The sequence below is a fragment of the Dermochelys coriacea genome, chromosome 2 (assembly GCF_009764565.3).
Source record: "Dermochelys coriacea isolate rDerCor1 chromosome 2, rDerCor1.pri.v4, whole genome shotgun sequence".
In the NCBI taxonomy this organism is placed as follows: Eukaryota; Metazoa; Chordata; order Testudines; family Dermochelyidae; genus Dermochelys; species Dermochelys coriacea.
Genome location: NC_050069.1, coordinates 252,055,813 through 252,077,652, shown reverse-complemented (window position 1 = coordinate 252,077,652; position 21,840 = coordinate 252,055,813). Strand labels below are relative to the sequence as shown.

The following is a 21,840-nucleotide window of genomic DNA, read 5'->3' as shown; positions in this document are numbered from 1 at the left end:
GACTATTCCTGGCAAAAGCTTAGTGACTGTGGACAACCTTATGTAATTACTCATTAACAGTTATAAAATAGCACTTACCTGCTATATTGCTACTTGCTTTAAAAATAAACAAACAAGACTAAAACCACCATACTCATTTCACATAAGCCTCTGAATAACTAACAAATGGCTACATTCCTGCACTGTCAACTGTGGCTGGAACTAAGGCAATGACCTAGAGGTGAAGATATCCCCTTGTCATGCACCTGAACAATCCAGCCACCCTAAAAGGGACAATATTGTGACTGAGGCTGAAACTTTATCCTTTGCAACAGTTCTTGTGCCTGTGACACAATACTGTTGGAATTCAAAAAGTGGTCCAAAGAGATACCATATGTGCAGCAACAGCTATGCACAACTGAGGAATTAAAAATGGATTTGTTTCCATTTTTACTTTGGTTTTCCTTTGAGTTTTAATAAAACATTTAACATCTTGAATTTCATAATAGCTACTGTGAATGTTGGGTGATGACACTGCAAGCATTATCTTCACAGAGTTGGCTCATCATGCAATCATAGAAATCAGAGTTGGTAAAGACCTATTAGGTCACCCAGTCAAGTGTCTCTTAACCTTTAACATACCAGGACTCGCTGGAAATCCATTCCCATCTATGAGGGATCTACTTCCCCTCCCCCTTTCCTTTCCCCTCCCCCATTTAGCAATATGGAAGGGCAGCATGACTGTGACCTACTGAGTGTCACACCAACCCCTAAATTGAGAACCTATGATCTAATCCATAACCCCTCCACATAGTAAGACCCCAGTCCTGCAACTGAATTAACGGAAGTGGTCCTTCAATGGAATCCACTCGGGTGCAAGGGCCTGCACAAATCCAAACGCAGGAATGGAGCCTATGTTGTAATCCCTTAAGCTTAAAGGGAAAGGGTTATAAGAGAAAAAGATTAAATACATTTAAAGTGTCTTTTTGAGAACTAGGTGAAAACAAGAGATAAATAATAAACTGTTACAGTCTTGGCTGAGTATAAAAATGGAAACTTCAGAAATAATCCATATTCCTTTAACTGATAAAAGTACTTTGTTCATGTAGGTTTCATGGCAGGATGGTATAGATTATATATATGATTTCCCACTTGGAAGACTTTTAGCAAGGTTACCTAGAACATATGGATTCTATTTTCACTGTTTTGTTGTAGCACTTAATTTGTATGAAATTGTTGGTTAATGACATCCATGCCTAAACGGTGTTGTTTAAAATAAAATGTCCATGAAAGGTCTTTGTTCCTATTCAAGTACAGCAATGAAAATTTTAAGAGTCCTGTGGCCTATCCTGTCTTAGACGGTGACTGATCGAAAAATGAAATTAAAACCAGAGAGGGGCAGGACTAGAGGCCGCCTGTGTCTGTACCTCGCCGGCCCTGCGTGCACGGCGGGATTGTAGCTCTAGCCAGAGGTGGGCGTGAATCACAAGGCCCGGTGGAAAACCGCAGGCTTTGGGGAAGTGAGAAGTTCCCAGCTGGCCCTGCACCGCCAAAGCCAGACCTGGAGCCCAACTTCCCCGCACTCTGTAGCGACTCAGGGCGGGAGCCCGCCCGGGGCTGGGGCTGGGGCTAGACTCCAGCTAAGTTGCAGTGTCCAAATAACACCCAGGGCAGGGCCAGGCCGGGAGGCAAAGGAAGCGCAGCAGCCAGCCGCGGCCTGCCGCAGCCGCCCAATCACGAACTCACCCCGCTCCTCGGGGCAAGCGCCGGGTCCCCACCTACCAGTGCAACCGGCGCTGCACAGTCCCCGCCCGCGAGAGCCGCTCGGGGCCGGCGCTCCCCCGGGTGCACCCGCCGGGGGGCCGGGGATTCGCTGCCAAGGCCTCACACAGATCCGGAGCGCGGCAGGCGAGCAGCGCAGCGGGCACCCCGGGCTCGCGGAGAGGAGCATCGGGCCAGGCCGCCGATCGCTTTCCTGATGTGGGGCCGCCGCTGCTTCCCGAGGCACCGGAGGCTCCTGCAGCGCGGCTGCTCGGTCCAGCCGGACCGTTCGAGGCCGGGAGAGCGGAGCGCGGCGCGTTTGTTAAGGGATTCACTGTTAATCGCTCTGAGGCTCTCATCGCACCGCACGTGGGGATAAGGCTGGTTACTCTGAAGCCAGGCCGGGGAAATCTTTCATAAAAGCCATTTCTCTCCTGTTGGGAGCAACACGTTCACTGAACCCCTTCCCAATGACGGTGCAAATTCACCCACCCACGGAAACCCTTAGATACGTATTTTCCGCAGGTTTAACTCCCACCCCCACCCCCCGTCCAGTTTTGGAAACACCTGGAAAGCTGTAAAATGATTTACGAAGTGAAAGTGTTAAATGAGGCCACCAGCTGTAAGTCTGACAGAGCTTTATGGGTTTTATTAGGTGCCCTATTATGGAAAATAAACTTTAATCCGTCCATAAAAACAGAATCTGAAAACCATATTTGCCCTTGTAGTCTGGAACACTGAAGGTATTCTTGTGAGACGCTGGAGCTTTACAAAGAAAAGGAGTACTTGTGGCACCTTAGAGACTAAAGAGATTAGTTTTATTGAGAAAGACACAATACACCGGTAGGACTTTGATACATAGTCCATGAATAGCTGCCTGTAGCCTGCTAGACTATTTTTTTATACTCTTGAAACACATTTGGACACACACCTCTTAGGCAAATAGTAAATTTCTGCCTCAATCAGGTTTATTTTCCTGTTTAATTATCACGTATTTAACTATAAATTAACGTCATGGGGATGGAAACTTTCATATGCTAAACTCACATCTCACCGGTTGTTCGTTCTTTGGAATTATTCTGTTATAGGTCTTTTGGAAAAGTTTGTATTTGTTTGGGTTTTTATCTATAAACCTAAAGACAAATTCTACTGCTAATTTATGTCTGGACTACCCTCATAGACTTCCTGGAGTGTAAAAAATCAGAATTGGCTATATACCGGCTTTATGGACTGTGTGTGTGTGTGTAGACACACACACAAACACACACACATATACATACGCACACACAAATATTGATATGGTGAGTATATAAAATTAAGAAATATATTCCTAAATCCAGTGTGTCTATAAATTCTGTAAATCTCCACTCCCTGGAGCAAAGAGAATGCTATAAAATACATGTGCAAACTGGAGTCATATTCTATATTCTGGAACCCATTAAAATACTTCCATATTTGTATTTAAGGAGGTTGTGCAGTGAACAGATTTCTATTTTATTGAGCTATGTATATGGCAGAGTGTAATACTTATTTAATATCCCTCCAATGCAGCGAGGGTGCTGGAGTGCCCAGCTAATACATAAACGATATGCTTTATAGATTATATTTCGACTTAGCAACACCTGAAGAGCTCAGTGACCTAAAACTGTTTTTCTTATTATCATTAGTAACAACCTCATCCATGCTTCGGACTGTATTTCACACGCCTTGTATGGCCAAATCTCTATAGAAGTAATTTATATGGGCCATGTTGTTTTCATTTGAAAGGTTGACACAGGTTTGTAAAAAAAAAATCACTTTTAAAAAGGTGTACGGGAGTGGGGACACTCCATATTTTATAGGCTATTATTCTTCCGAGCAACCTGGGATATACTTGAGAGTAATAATTTTCTGACCGAATTTACATATTCAGGTACAGTTAAAAACTCTACGATGGGGAGAGTCTGTGGATAAGAAGCAAAAAATAGCAAGATCGCCAAGATGTCATGTTTGCTGAGCAGTTCTGCAACCTCAGGATGGAGGGGCTGTGCACCTGAGCAGGGTTTGCTGGCACCAGATGATAGGAAGAATGCTGCTCAGACGACCTGTTTTGTCTTTCCCATTCTTGGGGAAAGGTGTGGTGTGGGGGAGGGGGTTGAACAGAAAGAACAAAGACCTGGTGAGCCAATCCTCCTTGCCTTACTGAAATCACGGGGCTTGATTCTGAGCTGTGTAAACCGGGAGTAACTACATTAAAATCAATGGAGTTACACCAGTGTAAACGAGACCACCATCGGGGTCCTATGGGGAGAAAAGCAAGCAGGATCCATAAAACTACTTTTACTCTACTCTGATCCTGGGTAAACAAAACTCCCCTAGACATAGTCTCTTCTTCGGTACCCTAATGTAAAAATTCGGAGTTACTCTACTGAATTCGGCAGAGTTACTCCGGATGTAAAGCAGGGTGCCGGAGAGCAGGATTTGGCCTAATGGGAAAAGTAGACTCTAATCTAGGGTATACATAGAGTAGTTAGTTACCTTCCTGTAATCCTCTCGTCGCTACCCCTCGTGCTCAGGTGCTAATGTTTTTTTTGCGTCTCTAAGCTGCCCGTGGAGGATGGTATCAGACTAAAAAGAGTGCAGAGACGCACAGTAATTCATTAGTGGGAATGAATTGTTAGATGTGGCCCCGAGTTAGTTTGGATGAGCCAGTGATTATATTTAAATTTGCTATAATTGATTTGGGGAAGAGCTGCGGTGACAAGAACGAATTGATCATTAAATTTATGAGAGAGATAAATTCCGCCGCTATTAAGGAGTGTGAATGAGGACAGTTATGCTGACTCCACCAGAAAGCTGCCGGCAGGCTCCCAACCGCAGCACTATTCTAACAGGCGGGCTATAAGTGGGAAGCTTAAATAGCAAATAACGTTCTACCTTTTTCATTATTCAATAGTTGAAGACAATTTCGTGGGGAATGAGTTTCATAATGAAATCTCTTGAAAGGGCTGTTTCGGTCGATCATTTTATTCCTTTCCCCTTTACTTGCCGGGGCTAACAACAACTTTCCACATTGTTAGCCCTTGAATTAATACAATGCCTGTAAATTAGCACCGCTTTCTAATTTCCTGCGCCGGGGCTTTCAGACGGTTGGGTTTTAATTTTTCCCACTTGAACACTAATAACCCAATTGCTTCCTTTTAGCGGGGGGCAGTTCACAATGGAATTGGTACTTCCATCCTGCTCGCTGCAAGGCGGCATCTCCGACTTTTCGCTATCATTCCCACGCGTTGGTGTTGTACTGTACGTGGCAATATACCAGGAAGGAGAGTCATTCAGCGCTGATTTATATGTGCTGGGTATGGGATGGAGCAAATAAGATAGGAGCCAGGATTTGGGTTAGATGTTTGCATTTAAAATAGTGAAGGAAGGGAAGGGTAAGATAAAGCAAAATGGCTTCATAGCAAAATTATAGTCAGATGTTGATCGAAGGACGGGTGTTCTCCATCTCACCCTATAGTCAATGTTTATCATTTTAAAGTCTATTTGAACATCCTTATTTCCTCAATAGAAACCGTGCTTATAATGCAGGGGTGTAAAATAAAGTTAACTATCCAGTATAAATATATGTTTCCATTGAAGGAATGAAGATTTCGCCTCTTTCGTCCATTCACATAAATGATGCATGTCGCAGAGGGAATAAATGTTAAACGCGACCATGAAAACAGCGGGTTTCGTTCAGCACGTTTGTCAGCCCTGCCTGTGTGCCCGTTTTTAAAATATGCAATAGCTGCCTTGAGCAGTAGGTGCATAAATCCCCCAGTTTAGGGTAGCAAGGATCCTGCGCTGCAGATTTGCTCCGGAGGGTGCATGTCTCCTGCTCAGCACGCTTGGGTGAAAAGCTACCCCGCATATGCAGATGGTTGCTCGGTCCTCTCTGTCCCCAGCCCTTAGGATTCCTTCCTCCATGTGTAGGGCACATGCTCGCAGCTTCTGCAGCTTGCTGATTGATGAGCCACATTGCAGAGGTTTATTAATCCACAGCCACTGCAGCTCTCCTGTGAAATGTTTCCGCAGTTTGACTCTCTTCTAATGTTTGCTCGGCTGTACATTTGCACAAATCCGAGAGAGCCATTACCAGCTGGTCGTAGGGCCAGGCCAAGTCGGCTGAATTGCATGGAAGGGATGAATCAAAGTCAAAAGGGAAGAGTATTTAGCAACAAGCAATCAGAAAGAGTTGGACTCACAATGCAGCTAGGGAGAGATCAGAAAGCCACTCTATTTAAAACACAGCAGCAGTCGCCTTGCATGAATCCCTCTCCTCTTATTTTCTGCTTAATAAAAAAAACAAACTGGAGCAGTTTCTGATTGCAGGTAAATCCAGTATCCCGCTCCAGACTTTAATGGAGTTATCCCAGATTTACACCGGGATCTGAATCTGGCCCAACAAGCAAAAGTGAGGAAGAAAATAGATTTTTTTTTTCAATAAAAGTTGTCCTCATAAGTGTATTGTTAGGTGTAAGTATGAGGAAACCATTCCATGTTGTGAGAACTGTTGATTTAGTAGAACACTGAATACAGAAATAAACGTTAGAGTATTTAGATCGAATTAAATTAAGTTTGGAAAACAATCTGGCAAAAAGAAAAGGAGTACTTGTGGCACTTTAGAGACTAACAAATTTATTTGTGCATAAGCTTTCATGAGCTACAGCTCACTTCATCGGCTGTAGCTCACGAAAGCTTATGCACAAATAAATTTGTTAGTCTCTAAGGTGCCACAAGTACTCCTTTTCTTTTTGCGAATACAGACTAACACGGTTGCTACTCTGAAATCTGGCAAAAGCCTCTTTCATGGGAAATTATACAACCTCTAGTCGATTTATTTAACTATACATCTGGGGTCCTTCCTCCAGCCCCTATCGGGTAGTGTATGGATTCAGAGACATCATTTTGTTCCAGTTTTTTCCATGAAATATACATATTAAGGTGTATAATAAAGTGACAGATGATATGATTCCGGGCGCGTTATAAACTCCAGACCCTGGTAGCCAGTCCTATTCCTTTACAAAAAAAATAAAAAATGTACATAAGGCTCAAGTACAAAATGTTTATTTTACATACCATCATGGCCGATGGAGAAGCTGAATAATAATTTAGCATGCATAAGTAGAGGTACCCCTTTTTATAAATACAATATACAAAAATAAAGACAGTCCAGTCTTGAGATTTCCAGCAGTTTTAACGTTCATGGCAAACAGGTTTCCAGATATATAATAAGCACAAAACATTTCCAATACTCAGCAAAAGAATAGGGTTTCCATGGGTAAGGTTCAAGTTTTTAAAATGTCTCTTAACACTGTGGTGAACTGTAAATCTTCTCTACCATGTGTAGGAAGAAGAATCCTTTTGTCAATGTACCTCAAAAAAAAAAATCCAAACTTTACCAAAAGCTGCTCACCTCTAATATTACCTGCTTGGCTTCTCTTTTTGTTTGTTACATGACAGCTGAAATGCTGACACCAAAGAGCAATGATGGATCTGGGCTTGTGCGCAGCTGAAGACCGAATACTTCCCATGTAGAAATAAAAGGTACTGGTATAAGATTAGCTGTTCCTCCTCCATTGCAGGAAGATGGCTGCATTTGGGACTCATTTCATTGACACCAAAGGCTGCAGAGATGGAGGAAAAGCAGATGTGTAGGGTCGGGGCAGAGAAGTACGTGTTGCTGTTGGTGGCATGGGGCAGTGGGCAGATGTGTGTCACTAGGGAGGGAGTAGGCTATGGTGGAGAAAAGTGGGGGGAGGGGTTGAGAGGAAAGGTGAGCAGTCTGGGGAAGGGGCTTAAGGATGGGGTGGGTAGAGGTGTGTGGGGTGGTTGGGACGGGGTGGGCAGAGGGGTGTGAGTTTGTCTGGAGGTGGCTGGGGCAGGGGTGGGCAGAGGGGGCTGTCTGGAGGTGGCTGGGGTGGGCAGAGGGGTCTGTCTGGAGGTGGCTGGGGTGGGGGTGAGCAGAGGAGTCTGTCTGGTGGCTGGGGTGGGCAGAGGGGTCTGTCTGGAGGTGGCTGGGGTGGGGTGAGCAGAGGGCTCTGTCTGGAGTGGCTGGGGTGGGGGTGGGCAGGCTGGTGTAGGGCTAAAAGGTCTGGGACCGGATAGCAGCAGCAGGGAGAAGGGGAGCCCGCCTGCCGGCTCACTGGGGCTGGCCGGGGGGCGGCTGCAGCGGGGAGGCGTGCCTGCTGCGGGGTTGTGTCTCCTCCTCGTCACCCTCGGAGCAGTCGGAGGAGTTGTAGGGGCAGCAGTGTCCGGCTTCCTCCTCCTCGGGGTCGCTGTCCCTGAGTTCCCGCAGCCGGCGGCCGCTGCTCTTCTCCGGGGCCGGCAGCAGCAGCTCCTCGTCCGCCTTGTCCTCCCCGCCCAGCCCGTTCTTCTGCTTCTCGGCCTCCTGCGCCGCCTGCTCCTTGGCCTTTTTACTCCGCTTCCACTTCATGCGCCGGTTTTGGAACCAGATTTTCACCTGCGGGGCGAGAGAGGGGCTGAGGGGGGATCGCAGGCCCCGGGACACACACACACACACACACACACACACACACACCAGTCTCACCCTGTAAGCCCCCCCCCCACACACAAGTCTCTGCCCCCGGACCTGCTGCCCAACGCCTCTGCCGTACCGACGCCACCCCTCCTGCCTGCAGCTCCCGCTGCCCCCGGCCACCCTCCACCCCCCCTGGCCTGGGGGCTGGTTAGAAGGATCCCACCGCCCCTGGGTAAGACGGGGCTGCGAACCCCCGGTGCAGCTGACCCTGGCTGGAAACACCCCGAGCGGCCCGCAGCCTCCTCGCGCCCAGGGTTGCCAGGCAGAGCCCAGGGGCCATGGGGGCAGCGGGGGGAGCCCGGGAGGGGGCAGGCAGAGCCCAGGGGCCATGGGGGCAGCGGGGGGAGCGCGGGAGGGGGCAGGCTGTGCGGCCAAGGGGGGGAGCGGGGGGGAGCCCCGGGAGGCCGAACTCGGGGCTGACCCCCTGGGCCGCGGGTAGCCCCGGAGCTGCTCAGTCTAAACCCAGGGGCTCGAGCCCCCTCCGCTGCCGCCGGGACGGAGCTGGGAAGCCCACCCTGGTGGCCCGGGGCGAGCTGGGGCTGCGCGGAGCGAGCCTGCGTTCCTGAGCCCCGGGCCTCTGGTTCTAAGCGCCGGGCCCCTTCCCCGGAGCCCGCAGGGGCCGCTGCAGCCGCCACCCACCTGGGTCTCCGTGAGCATGAGAGACGTGGCCACCTCGAAGCGCTTGGGCCTGGAGAGGTATTTGTTCAGTTTGAACTGATGCTCCAGCTCCAGCAGCTGCTGGCTGGTGAAGGCGGTGCGGGGCCGCCGGCATTTCCCCAGCAGGTTGGACTGCGCCTGGGCTGGAGACAAAACGGCGCATCAGCACAACGCGGGCAGCCGGAGGGGAGCAGCCCGAGCCCCGCCACCCCCACTCCCCACCCCAGGGCAGCCGGCTCTCACGGGCCGGAGCTGAGACTGCCGGGGCCCAGCTACCTTCAGCATTAAAGAGGATCGTTCTAGTGTCCCTGGCTGCGTCCACCTGCCCCCATGGGGGGCAAGTTAGATCCAATGGGAAAGGATTGGGAAAGGAAGAGAACTGCTGGTCCCCTGCGAGGGAGAGAAGAGGGGAGGCAGCATGGGGGGGGGAAGGTTAGAAAAAATACATCAGTGCGAAATTCCTATTTAAAAAAATGGAGAAAAAGGAAGAGGAACAAGTGATTAAAAGCTCCCCGCCGCATGCATTCTTCCGATAGCTAACCAGGGGTGACCTTTCTACATGCCACAATGAAAAACTACCCAAACGGTGACCACTTCCAATTAGTACCGCATCTCTGCACTCCTGGCTTCAGACCGGTATCTGTCACACACACACACAGCCCTGAGCCGGCAGTGCTCAGGGACAAGTCTCCTTCGGGCCCGCCCTCACAACGAAGGCAAATGTACTGGCACCTCGGAGTAACATCCTGGGGAATTTTTTTTGCAGTGGAGTAGAGTGATCTGATAATAGTGAAAAGAAAAGGAGGACTTGTGGCACCTTAGAGACTAACAAATTTATTTGAGCATAAGCTTTCGCGAGCTACAGCTCACTTCATCGGATGCATTGCAGTCCTTGGGCCGCTGTTTGGAAAGAGCTGCTGGATCGGCCCCTCGGACCGCTCACCTGGTTTAAGAAAACCCTCCCTTCCTCACATTGTTACTATTGCAGCATTAAAGACACTTTAAAGTAAACATTCTCGTTCCCTAAATTAGACACCTCAAGACTCGCCTGATGGCAATAGGAGATGGACGTCTCTATTTACATAATTTCACATAGATTCACTGCAAGGAAATTTATGGCCGAAGAGGGACTTCTTGATTTCCCAAGAGCCTAACAAGTGCTAGACAATAAAAGGAACCCGGACCACGGTGAAATGATATCAGTCTCTCAGGGGAACAGCAATTTGCTTCATTTCACTTTAACGCCCCCTGCTTTGGTTAAACAAGTCTCCCGAATTCCCAGCTTGACCATACATTAGAACTTTAATTAAAACAGACTCCAAAGTGACTTTGGGGAAATGTGCAGTGGAAGCTTGGCCAAAGCAATGACCCCCCCCACACACACACACACCCGCCCCCTGGCAGATTAGAGAAAAAGGTTTCTTTCCAATCAGTTCCATTTGTTTGTATTTATTTTATTTCATTATCTCAGCTGGCTAGTCTATTATGTTTGCAGACAATAGGAGACAAATGTGACATGAAACATGATGTGAAATACTGTTCAGTATTCGCTAGAGGTAACTATATATAGGAAATATCTATTTTCAGCAATGTTTTCGAACTATAAAATTCGATGTTATAATCTCCGCACGCTTTCTGGATTCAAAGATCAGGGCTGCGTCAAAAATTACTCGGTTGAAAGTTGCAAGTAAAGAGAACTGATGGTGAGAGTGTTCTCCTAAAATATTGCGGTCATATTTAATGGACACATAAATGAGAACATCAATTTGGAAGCATGCGAGCTGAAATCCTTCTTAAACAACCAATCCAGTCTCCAGAGTAGCAGCCATGTTAGTCTGTATTCGCAAAAAGAAAAAGGAGTACTTGTGGTACCTTAGAGACTAACACATTTATTTGAGCATAAGCTTTCGTGAGCTATGCATCCGATGAAGTGAGCTGTAGCTCACGAAAGCTTATGCTCAAATAAATTTGTTAGTCTCTAAGGTGCCACAAGTCCTCCTTTTCTTTTTGCGAATCCAGTCTCCGTAGCGGCAGATGATATGTATGCTCCTTCTAAGAGGCAACACAATCATTTTGAATGCGATTGTAACATGTGATTTGTGATTTCTTGGCCATTCGCTCATCTTTGTTGTTGTTGTTGTTGTTTGCTTTAGAAACTAAAAAGCCTGTAAAAGAGAGGGGAGGAGGAGCCCGCCTTTACTACCCCATTTGGAGCAAACCTGCTAAAATGACCTGAATAAAAAAGACAGTGTCCGGCATACAAACAGTAACACAGATGAGATTTTCTCACTGCTGTGTGATTTTCCAGGCCTCTATTATCTTTTCTCTTGGCTATTTATTCACTAGTGCGTTTTGTTTGAAAGGGCAAGAATTCGGACAGCTTTTCTAATTATTTTTCTTGTTGAATGTCCTAGTCTAAACAAACCTATTTAAGAGAAAACAATGGACTTTTTTATCTGTATGTGTGTGGAGTGTATGAAAAAAACCCCAAACCCATAATTCTTTCCTGGCATGATTTAAGTAAAACTACACCTAACGTAGTGTTAAGCCAGTAATTCCCACAGAGAGCTAACACCTAAGAAAATGATCTTTGCTTAATACAAAGATGCAAGAAATGTCTCCATCTCCATTGAGGCCTAGCTGCCCAGCTGCTGTTAGGACAGGTCAGTGTTTCTGTTATTTAAAGCGGTTTTTAAAAATGCTCAAATATAGGTGATTGCATTTATTTAGCTGCCTTATTTCAATGACACCAAATAAACATTTAATTATCGCAAAGAATGTTCACTGGAACCATCTAAGGGAGGAGTGTGCTCTGATTACCATCAACTCTTTCCTGAGGAAGAGGTCTGTGAAATTTGCCTGGATGACAGGATCTGACTAAGCATCATTCTGCGTGAAATTGACAGAGCCCTGTAAAGTTGTACCTCATACTCTTTATACCGTAATGTTAACAAATATGAGCAGGATCGCTCTGCCATCCAGAAGAAAAATAAACAAACAAAAAAATTACCGTCAGTTTTTATAGATTTTCCTACACACCGGTGTTCGGTTCTCATTCATTATTTAGCACAACTCCCCCCACGATACAGTTTGAATTAGAACTTGGAATGCAATGACTGATTGGTCACTTTTACATTTCACTTCCCAGGAAAGATCAGTCTATTATTTACTGCTAAAGTGCTGGCCACAATGCGCTGCCACACATTCCAGCTTCCCATTGTTAATCGTGATTTCCTCCCTCGTGCTAATATTACCAAATAAAATGTATATATTATTACACACGCCGCCGGTTGAAGTCTCGGCCGAATCCTGTCAGGCGCTAGCTGAATGGCGTGGGACAATAACTACGAGGAGAGACTGGGAGAATCAGCGTATCCTTGCCGTAGGCCCCTGGACCGCTACAGCCTGGCTCGGGCAATGCCGAGGGGCAGGTGAGGAAGCGGCGAGGATACGCGCAAAGGAAAATGACAGATCATAACAAACCCAGCGCCCCCAAGACCAGGGCTTGGCCAGGAGATACTCACAGTTAAAGTCCGGCATTTTGGGGAGGATCATGCCCGCTGTGGATGCTCGTAACCACTGATCCAGCTGAAAAGTCCCGGCACTGAGTTTGATGGGGTCTGCGGCAGGGTGAGAAGGGTGAGCCCCTTGCACCTGGGAGTAGGAGTAAGACAAAGCGGGGTGCTGCCCGGCCAGAGCGGCTGCCGAATAGCTGTACATGGGGTGCCCGTAGAGGGCGGCCTGGGTGGGGATGCCCGCTCCCCCCTGGTGCAGTCCCAGGGCCATGCCCCCGGCGGAGTGGTGGTGGTGGTGGTGATGGCTGCTGGTGCTGCTGGTGCCGGTCAGGAAGCCGGGCTTGGGCACCAGCCCGCAATGCGCGGCGAGGATCCGCGGCGGCGAAGGGCTCTCGGTCCGCAGGCAGTCCGAGGAGCCGCCGCTGTGGCGCTCGGAGGAGGACGGGGGGCTGCAGCTGCTGCTGTTACTGCTGCTGCTGCTGCTGTGGCCAGATGTGTTGGCGAGGGAGGTGACCAAGGCCAGCGGTGAGGTCTGCACGGAGGCGGCGGCGGCGGCTGCTTTGGGAGGGTCGACTGCTAGGAGAGCATCGATCCGGAAATTTTTGGATTTTTCCATCGGATTGTTTCTAAAAATAAAATAAAATAAATAAACTCCCTTCGTCTATCAAATAACACGAACAAACAGCCCCCGCCCGACCCCACAGCGCCCCGTGGAGCGTCTGCGCCCCCCTCCCACTCCCAGCGCTGGGGCTCTGCCGCGACCGGCGGACCAGCCCCCCCGCAGGCCAAGCAGAGCAAAATGTCTCTCGGCAGATAGTAAGCCCCTCGGCTCCAAACTCTACTCACTTGAAGGCTCAGATCCGGCTCCCATTGGCCCCCAGGCTGGAGGAAATACGATTGGTGGCCGGCACTAGGGTTTGGCAGCCGCGATTGGCCCTGCCGCACACCTGTCAACGCGTCGGGAATGGGGCCTGCCCACTTCATTTTTTTGCCCTCCAGAGCAGGTTGAAGGGAAGAGGGGTGGGGGGTGTGCGCGAGCGAGCGAGCATCTGGACAGCGGCACAATGCACAGCTGGAAGGATTCTTTCCACTTGTGTCTGTTTAGCCCATTCTGCAGTGACCGTGATGTTATCTTAATCGGTATAAGATTGAAGTTAAAATGTGCAAGATTTAAGTGAGATGTTCCTACAGTTCGTTTGCGTGATTTAAGGAATCTACCCCCCCCCCCAGCGGCCTGTAGTTTTTTTGTTGTGATGAAAAGCCCGGGCACGGAAAAATAAGATGAAATATGTTCTCAGACACTTACATACTATGTATCCATAGTCTACAGAACACATCTGGAATGAAAGGTTGGATAATATCCATCTCTAGCTGGATCTGGATTGATCTGATATGTCTTTCCAGATGTGATCCACATCTATACTCAGTTTCTAACCTAATGTATCAATTTGGTGACCACAAAACAGGACCTGGATGAAATTTAATTCAAGTCTTTAAATAACAACAAACATCATAAACCGGCATTTGCTCTTGATCCCAGGGTTTTCATGCAGATGTCTGACCTGTATCATCAGCTCACCGATCAACAGTGCATTTTTATTTTCACAGTTATGAAACAAAAAATCAGCCTCCGCCTAGAAAGCAATGTCTTACTCTATTCCCGGTATGCTTACAACACTATGTATATGTATAATTACAACACGACTAGCCAGTGATAATATAACAGGCAAGGCTTTTTCTTAGCCTTATTAAATGGCATCGCTTTGGCGATCACATTTGCAAAATTAATAGCAATTGCTACGTACTTTCAGAGAAGGAGAAGGCACCAGCTGCTGCTTAAATAAAAGCACGATATTTTATAGTGATTTTCTATTATTAAGTGACAAATGAGCGGTCACACAATGTGCCAATGAGAAGGCAACAATGTTTTATACACCCCGTATGCCTACACAGACCACAGCTTTTGCCTTCCACACTATTCATTTGGCAACTTGCCTTACAATAAAAGACCATGTAAAATAAAAATACAAAAGGGGGAGGGGGAACTCTCGAATTCTCTGTGCCTGGGTGAGACACGTCAGCACTGTTTTTTTTAATCGGAATGAAAAATATTGTTTCACATAGACCAAAAAAAAACAGTGTTAATTATTGCAGCTCTGCTAATACCCAGCAATGGGGACTCAGTTCTCCACCTTAACGCCCTACATATATGGTTGCCTCTATGGAAAGTCCAAGCTGTGGTATGCAGTGTATTAAACTCCAGTTTTCCATCATTCCTGGACACTTCAAATATTTACAGTATATGCGCTGCCAACAGATTTTTAACGAGTTGGAAAGCATAAACATCTGTAAGTCAGGAAGTCAAGCCTGCCACCAAAATTCGGTTTTGTCAATAGTGTTATTAGACCTACTTATCTTACACAAACACACCGAAATATAAAAGGAAAAGCGAGAGGGAGGCAGGTTTCCAGTCTTTTGCAAAGTAAGAATTTCCTGAAGCTCTAGAAGGGGGTTAGGAGAGAAAAGAGGCAGAACGCAAATGGGAATGTGAACAGAAGGTCAGGCTGTTACAAGAAAGAGTCACAAAGTAAACACATTCTCCCTTCAAAAGCTTTTGCAAGAGCTGGTGATAATGTGTCTGACTTTGTACCTGCACAGGACTTAATTTCCATATAATTGCAGCTCGGGATTGTGAAATTACTCTGTTTCCAAGGGACAGGTATTTATGAAATATTTGCTTCACCTGTTAGGGGTTTTTTTTAAGGTCCGAAAGCGCCTGATACCAGAGATCGTAGGAAGGCCAGGATAGCCCCAAAGCCATGTAATGTCAACCCATGCAGGTATGAAGCATTTTAAAAATACATCAGGTTATATTCATGTTATCATACATCGAACTCTCCCCCGCCGGCTGCTTCAGAATGACCTCTCCAGGGAAGTGTCATCGCTTATTTAAATCAAAACACTAACAAGTGTCCACAGGGAACAGTTTTGCACTGGCAGGGAGACGGTCTACATGACCGAATAGATCCTGCCCGTGTCTCTAGCTTTCGCTCCTCCTCCGTTTAATACTCCTGACAAGGGCAACGTCCTTTACCAGGAAATTCAGATTTTTGTCCTGAGAGAGATGCTTTTCCCATCCCCATGCACTTCCCAGGCAGCAGGGTACTGGGCAAATAAAGTAGCTACTTTAAAAGTAAAATAAAATTGTATAAGCAATTATACAGAACTGACTTCTCTCTCTCTTTTCCCTAGGTGTGATGCAGTCTGAACACGATCTAGTAACCAGACGTGCAGATATCTGTGTGTGTGTGCAGAGTACTGGGAACAGCGTGTTTTGGCCGGAGACTGATGGAAAATATCAGTATAACCACCCCAATCCCAAAGTCCCCCCATCCCGCCAAGCTAATTAATTGTATCCATCCCATTAATGGTGGTGTACGTAGCTATTGGAAATTACCAGCCACTGAGATCCAGTTTGTGTAGATCTCCTGTGTTCAAGGATTTATTGATGTCCGTGGAGATTCCCCATGCACTGGGTTTATTTCTGCGGAGCTGTGGGTGGAAACACTTCACGTCGATTTAAGAAATGTCACGTCGATAACTCAAGTTACAATTACACCTGTACAGTACAAGGCAGCGCCCTATTGGGCTATCCCTTCCCTTCACACCCCCCTAGTAACTATGGAGGACGATGCTGCATATCACTTAAGCAACTGAGCTTTGTGGCTTCAGGGAGTGGTATTCTGAGGCAGGTTTCACTCTGCCGTCTTGTGATTTCCACTCCCCCCCCCCACACACTGTACCAGGGAGCTCAGAAAATTAAAACCCTTTAAATCATTCCTGTATTCATGTGACCCTGTGTGAGGCAAAGACCTCTTAAACGAGAAAAATCCAGCCTGTTGTGGTCCATGTACCTATTACCTGGCAATGCCCTGTGTGCAATGGCTAGCTGGGTACAGGAAGCGTGTTGGTTCGGTGTCTGGATTGCAAGATTTGTGAATAACACCTTAATGCTCAGGAGTACAACGGCATCAGAATTCTTCTCATGCCTCTCCCAGGCCGGGCTGCATGTGAAGGATTGGATTATGGGTATCTTTGACACAGGCATGTAAATTATTGGTCTGTAAAACATACTGGTTCATTTGTATAATGTACTCCCTTTCTTACGGGCCATATTTTATTTGGGGGATATGTTGCTTGTGTATGTGCGGCTCAGAGCATTTTGAATATGGAAATAACATGGATTGGATGAAGCCAGAGACACATGCAGACTACTACAAATCACCAACTATTACTGCCCGTATGGGGATCAGTCAAGTATTAAAGGCCACTGTGATGCGCAGGCAGGGTAAATATATATAAAGGAAGCCCAGAGGCTAGATAGCCTCCCAAGGGGAGGGATGGGGCAGGGGAGGAATTACCGGGAGGGGAGTGGAGGTCCCGATCCTTCAATGGGCTTCCTCTCTTGCATAAAAGCTGCATCTCGCCCCCCAGATTTATCAGGTTGTTGTATTTGCATTAATGTGAAGGATACACTTGTTGAGGGGCGGGGAGGGGAATGTTTCTATGCTAAACACCAGAATCTCCTCTCTGTTCCCAAACTCAGGGGCCGGGCATCCCTGAGAGTCCATTTCCCTTTTCCCAGGACGGAGCAGTTTGTCTGGGAGGTTTTCTCCGCGTCTTTACTGCCTGCTTCCGACCTGCTACTTTCTGGTGCTTTATTTTTGAAGCAAAGCCCATTGAAGCCAGTGGGGGTCTTTCCATTAGCTTCAAAGGGCTTGGGATCGGGCCTCCCCTGCAGCAAACGCACCAGCAGCAGCGTGAACGCCCCAGTTGCCCTTCGTCCTCCTGACAGAGCTGGGATCAGTCCTCTGCCTGGTGGGCTATTTGCGCTGGGTCCTCCATGGCTGTTACTTTGGCCCATCTGTGCCTGACCTAGGGAGGCTTGTAGCGGTTGCTTAGAAACATAAACAGAGATTGTTGCCTAAATCTGAGACAAATGGGGGTGGGCGAATAGCTAAAAGCCACAGTTTGCAAAACAGCACCCAGGGCCCCTTCCCCCCTCCAGTGAAGCCTCTTTTGCCACATAGCTAGGAGCTAGGACATTAAGGACCGGGAATTGGGAAACCCTTTGTAAGGTTTTGCCCGAAGCATGGGGAACGCCTCGTTCAAGCCTCTGCATGCATGAGTCTGGTGGCTCAGTGGGCTGCAGAGACAGGCTTGTCAACTGTCATTTTAAGGAACCTTATCGCTCCCTCTTTATGACAGGTCTCACATAGTCTGGGTGGTTCTGCCTGGCCCGCCTAATCACTACCCCAGGATCGGGCCGGATCCTGAACGTCTGAGGGGCAAATTCTTCATCACAAGAAGGGGCAGGATTCCCAGAGCCGAGCCATGCCCCAGATGTTCCGGACGCCCCCTCTCACTAGACTCTGGGTGTGCCCCTGCACATCTAGCGATGTGAGCTGCCAGAGCTCAGACACAAACCTGACACAAGTCACGGAAATCCGCAAAGTATCACCAGCACACGAGCTCGGCAGAACAGACTCTTCCAAGGTCTCTTGTAGCCCGGACTCAGGTCAATCTACCATTGACTTCTACTAGAGCTTTCCTTCACTAAGGACTGCACAACCTCGAGATGGCTGAATTTGCCGCTTCACTTATGCACGGGGTTTTTAAAATGTTAAATGTCAGCCTGGTCTAGTTGGTGGAACTATTCAAATCAGAATAAATGACAGTTGCCCTTTCACTAATAGATACCCTGCCCAGCAGCCATACAAGGCGCAGAATGGCATAGCAAGTGGACGGTTTAGTCTGTCTCGGGAAGATGTACAAGCTCAGAAGAAAACAACACGAGGACGGGAGTGAACCAGGGGTACCCCCATGCTAACATTCAGACTGGGGTATTAGATTCCACGGAGGCAATAAAAACTGCATTGTTTCCTTCTCTTCACGTCATTAGCAATCACTTTTAAAGTGAAACGCTGTCTATTGGGGAAAATATCAAGACATCCGTTGCCCTACAAATTGATAGACTGTTTCCAATGTCAGTTGAATTCCAGTTGTTCCATTGAATACTAAAGGGGCTATATAACTAGATCCGACTAACGGAGCATTGAAAGGATCGCTTTGAGATGAGTGGTAGACCCAGTCGATTTTCCACTGGAAATTAACATAGTATAAACGCACGCCAGAAATATTTTATCCTTTTGGGGTAAGATGTATTCATATTTAACACCACTTTTTCACCTCATTGTTCAGTTTTGCATTTCTTTTTGGTCGGATCTAGTTGCAAACTAAAGCTACGCTGCTCCGTTACTATGTGAAACAGACAAGTTCGCTTGTTTCCAATTTCTGCAGGGCAGACATGACTCTAATTTAACTCCCTAAGCAGTCCGTTATATTATTACGGAGGCTGTGGAAGGACAGAGTATTGCTCTGGCACCTAATATTTGAAATGAGGAATCTGGAGATTTCGCAATGTGAAATCACCTGCAATAAAATCTTTTCTCAGCGCAGAGTTAGGGCTTGCACGAGACATGGTAGTACTCTCCAGCCGGGTGTTGTAACATGAAAATTAATTCACAATGTGGTTTGTTTTGCAGATATGGACATCAGGTTGCGGTGACACTTTATGGCCTTTTTCCTGATTTGAAAAAGGCGGAAAGCTGCGGGCGAGTTCACTTAGCGTAAAAATAGAAAATATGATTTTACAGCCACACTCAGGTTATTGTCTCGAGGGCTTCAAAACGAATGGCACCAATGCCTAACCCAGAACAGGTTTTACAGAAACCGCAGTAAATTACAAGATCTCTGCAAAACACCATCAATCAGGTGCGACCGAAAAGCATCGAACATTTTGATGGCTTTAATTTATGTGACCGAATGCCAAGCAATTAAAATAGTTCAAAGCCTCCCCCCCCAGCGATTAGCCTTGTTTTCGTTCAGGGGTATCCTTTGGAGAGGAATCTAATATGTATGTCCAGCATAGGTCTCTTTGGCTATGCATAAAGTACGTATTTCCAACTCTATACACGAGGAAGGATGGCCCAGTGGTCCGAGAGCTGGGCGAGGCTAGGAGAGACTTGGGTTCCTTTCGGTCCCTGCTCTGCCCACGTACTTACTGCTCGGCTTTTGATCAAGGGCACCGCAGTTCCCCCAGCTAGAAAACCGGCCTAGAGTGGAGGTGGTTGGCAAGCTAGGTGCTAAGAAAAAAACGCCAACAAAAGTCAGCCCTACCCGGCCACGGAAAAAGAAAAATATTCAGATACTTTCATACCATGTAGTCGTAGTCTACATAACACATCTGGGAAGACGTATTGGATAATGTTCCTCTTTAGTGGGGTATCTGATATGCCTTTCCAGATGTGATAGTATCTGTATTCAGTTTCCAATTTAACGTATCAACATACACAGTCGGCTCCAGGAACTGAACTTCGGGCCTATTCTGATACACGAATAGTAGCACTAAAATGTTTCAATCAAGGCGGATAATGACAGGAAGTTTCAGTTAATTAATATTTAGCTGTGCTGATGTGGCAGAAACGGCAGCTGCCCGGCTGGGAAAAGGGAATCCAGACACAGTTTCATTCGAGGCATCTTGCAATACAAGAGCCACAAACACCTTCCAATTTACAGGACCTTGACCCGTAATGAATATCTCCCCTGTGGGTTTTTTCCCCCTTTCGTTGTATTGCCACCTCCCTCTATGGACATTATCCAGTCCGTGGCCGGTTTATATCTGGGGGTAGCTAAATTGTCCTGTCGAGCTTTCTAGAGGGATTTTTTTTTAACTACTTTTCCCTTCTAAATGCGCCCTCCTGTTTGCTTCGAGTTCCTAGAACCAGCTTAGAAAGTTCAGCGGCCTGCCCCTCTCCGAGCTGCAGGCAGAGATAATCTGGCTAATGAACTCGTTAAAGGGTCCCCTGTGACCCCTGGCAGCTCTTCAGCTCAGCTGGGAAATCAGCTGGGAAAGGGCCTTGGAGTTCAGCTGCCTTCTGGCAGGTTCCTGTGGGGGCAGCTCCCCCATTTAAACAATGAGCCCTTTGGAAACGCAGTGCTGGTGTAGCCCTACGAACCGAAAACAAAACAAAACAAACGACCTCCAAAGACCAGGGCCTATTCCCATTGACCCTCACAGCCAGAAACAACGCATTGCTTTCTGGCCAGATCACTTTGTAGACCACCGTATCCGCCCTCCTGTTTCATATTGCATGCTTAGGGAAAGATTTAGATTTTCAGAACATCTTTTATTGAATACCGCTATCACGAGTATATTTTGGGGGCCGCCAGGGGAAGGAGACTCCTATATCAAAGCAGAATAAATGGGGGTAGGGCTTCCTGTCCAGACAGCTCCCAACTCACAGCTGAGCATTGTGCAAAGTGTCCTTTAGAGCAGGTTGTAGCGAGCCATAGGAATTCCTGCACCTGTGTTGATCCAGTATATTGCCCAGGTGAACACAATAAGGGGAACATGGCTTTATCTCGGCGGAGATTAGCACAATGCCCAACCTCGGTGACACCTCTCAGGGCGTTTCTGGGTGGTCTCCTTTAATGCAGGGTCTCCTCTGTTTACCCCAGGAACCGTTTCGCGGTACAAGCTCCTGAGTATCAATTCATTTTAAAAGAAAGGGCAAGGCGTGGAATTTACTGTGTCGTCTGGCAGGTCTTCAGAGCGATAGGCGACCAGGTAGGTCCCGCAGAGTGCATCTTGCTCAAAGACCATTTTATGTTCTGGTCCCGATGCGTTCAGAGGCGATCCAGTCGGCTCTCAGCGTTTACACGCACCGATGAAGACGAGCGAGATGATCATGCTCAGTTTCCCCATTGGCGTTTCTTTAATAAAGGTGCCTATTGTCTTTTAATAAAAGGCAACCCAATAGTAGCTGGAGTAATTAAAATGTCAAAGGTTCGTATTAAGAGCCTTGTCTGACTGTCTACCCAGCCCGGAGTGGGTCAAGTTAGTTTGTATTAAAGGGACTGGATTGCATTCTTTTATATTAAATTAAACCCACAAAGCTGAATTCAAAACGCCCAGATGTTCTCTACAAGAAATAACCAATGGTAGGCACTGGGCCAGCAATATTGCCAAAAACACATATTACACTGCGACATTCTGTAAATGAGATAATGATACATAAACCTCCATGATAAATGTGACATCCCAGAGATGTCTCCTCTAAATTAGCTGCTTGCATTGACTGCTAATAATGGTGAGTTTATGAAAGCAATTTCAGTGCAAAAAGCAAAGGGTCTCCTTGGTCTAATCAGCCTGCCTCTCTTAATGGATGAGGGGGTCAGGCTGAGAATTATTGACACTCCGCTGCCCTTAACCTGTTTCCCAATAAAGCTGATTAGTTTTTGTCA

At 47.2% G+C, this 21,840-nt stretch overlaps 1 protein-coding gene across 1 annotated transcript; it reads right to left on the bottom strand.

The window, feature by feature from the left end:
- Positions 1-7,753: 7,753 nt before the first annotated feature.
- Positions 7,754-13,147, bottom strand: MNX1 (motor neuron and pancreas homeobox 1). Its single transcript, XM_038391972.2, has 3 exons — positions 12,484-13,147; positions 8,942-9,102; positions 7,754-8,224 (listed from the first exon to the last, which is right to left on the bottom strand). Exons 1-3 carry the CDS (start codon positions 13,088-13,090, stop codon positions 7,904-7,906), a joined length of 1,089 nt encoding a protein of 362 aa, XP_038247900.1. The 5' UTR covers positions 13,091-13,147; the 3' UTR covers positions 7,754-7,903.
- Between the last annotated feature and the right edge of the window lie 8,693 nt (positions 13,148-21,840).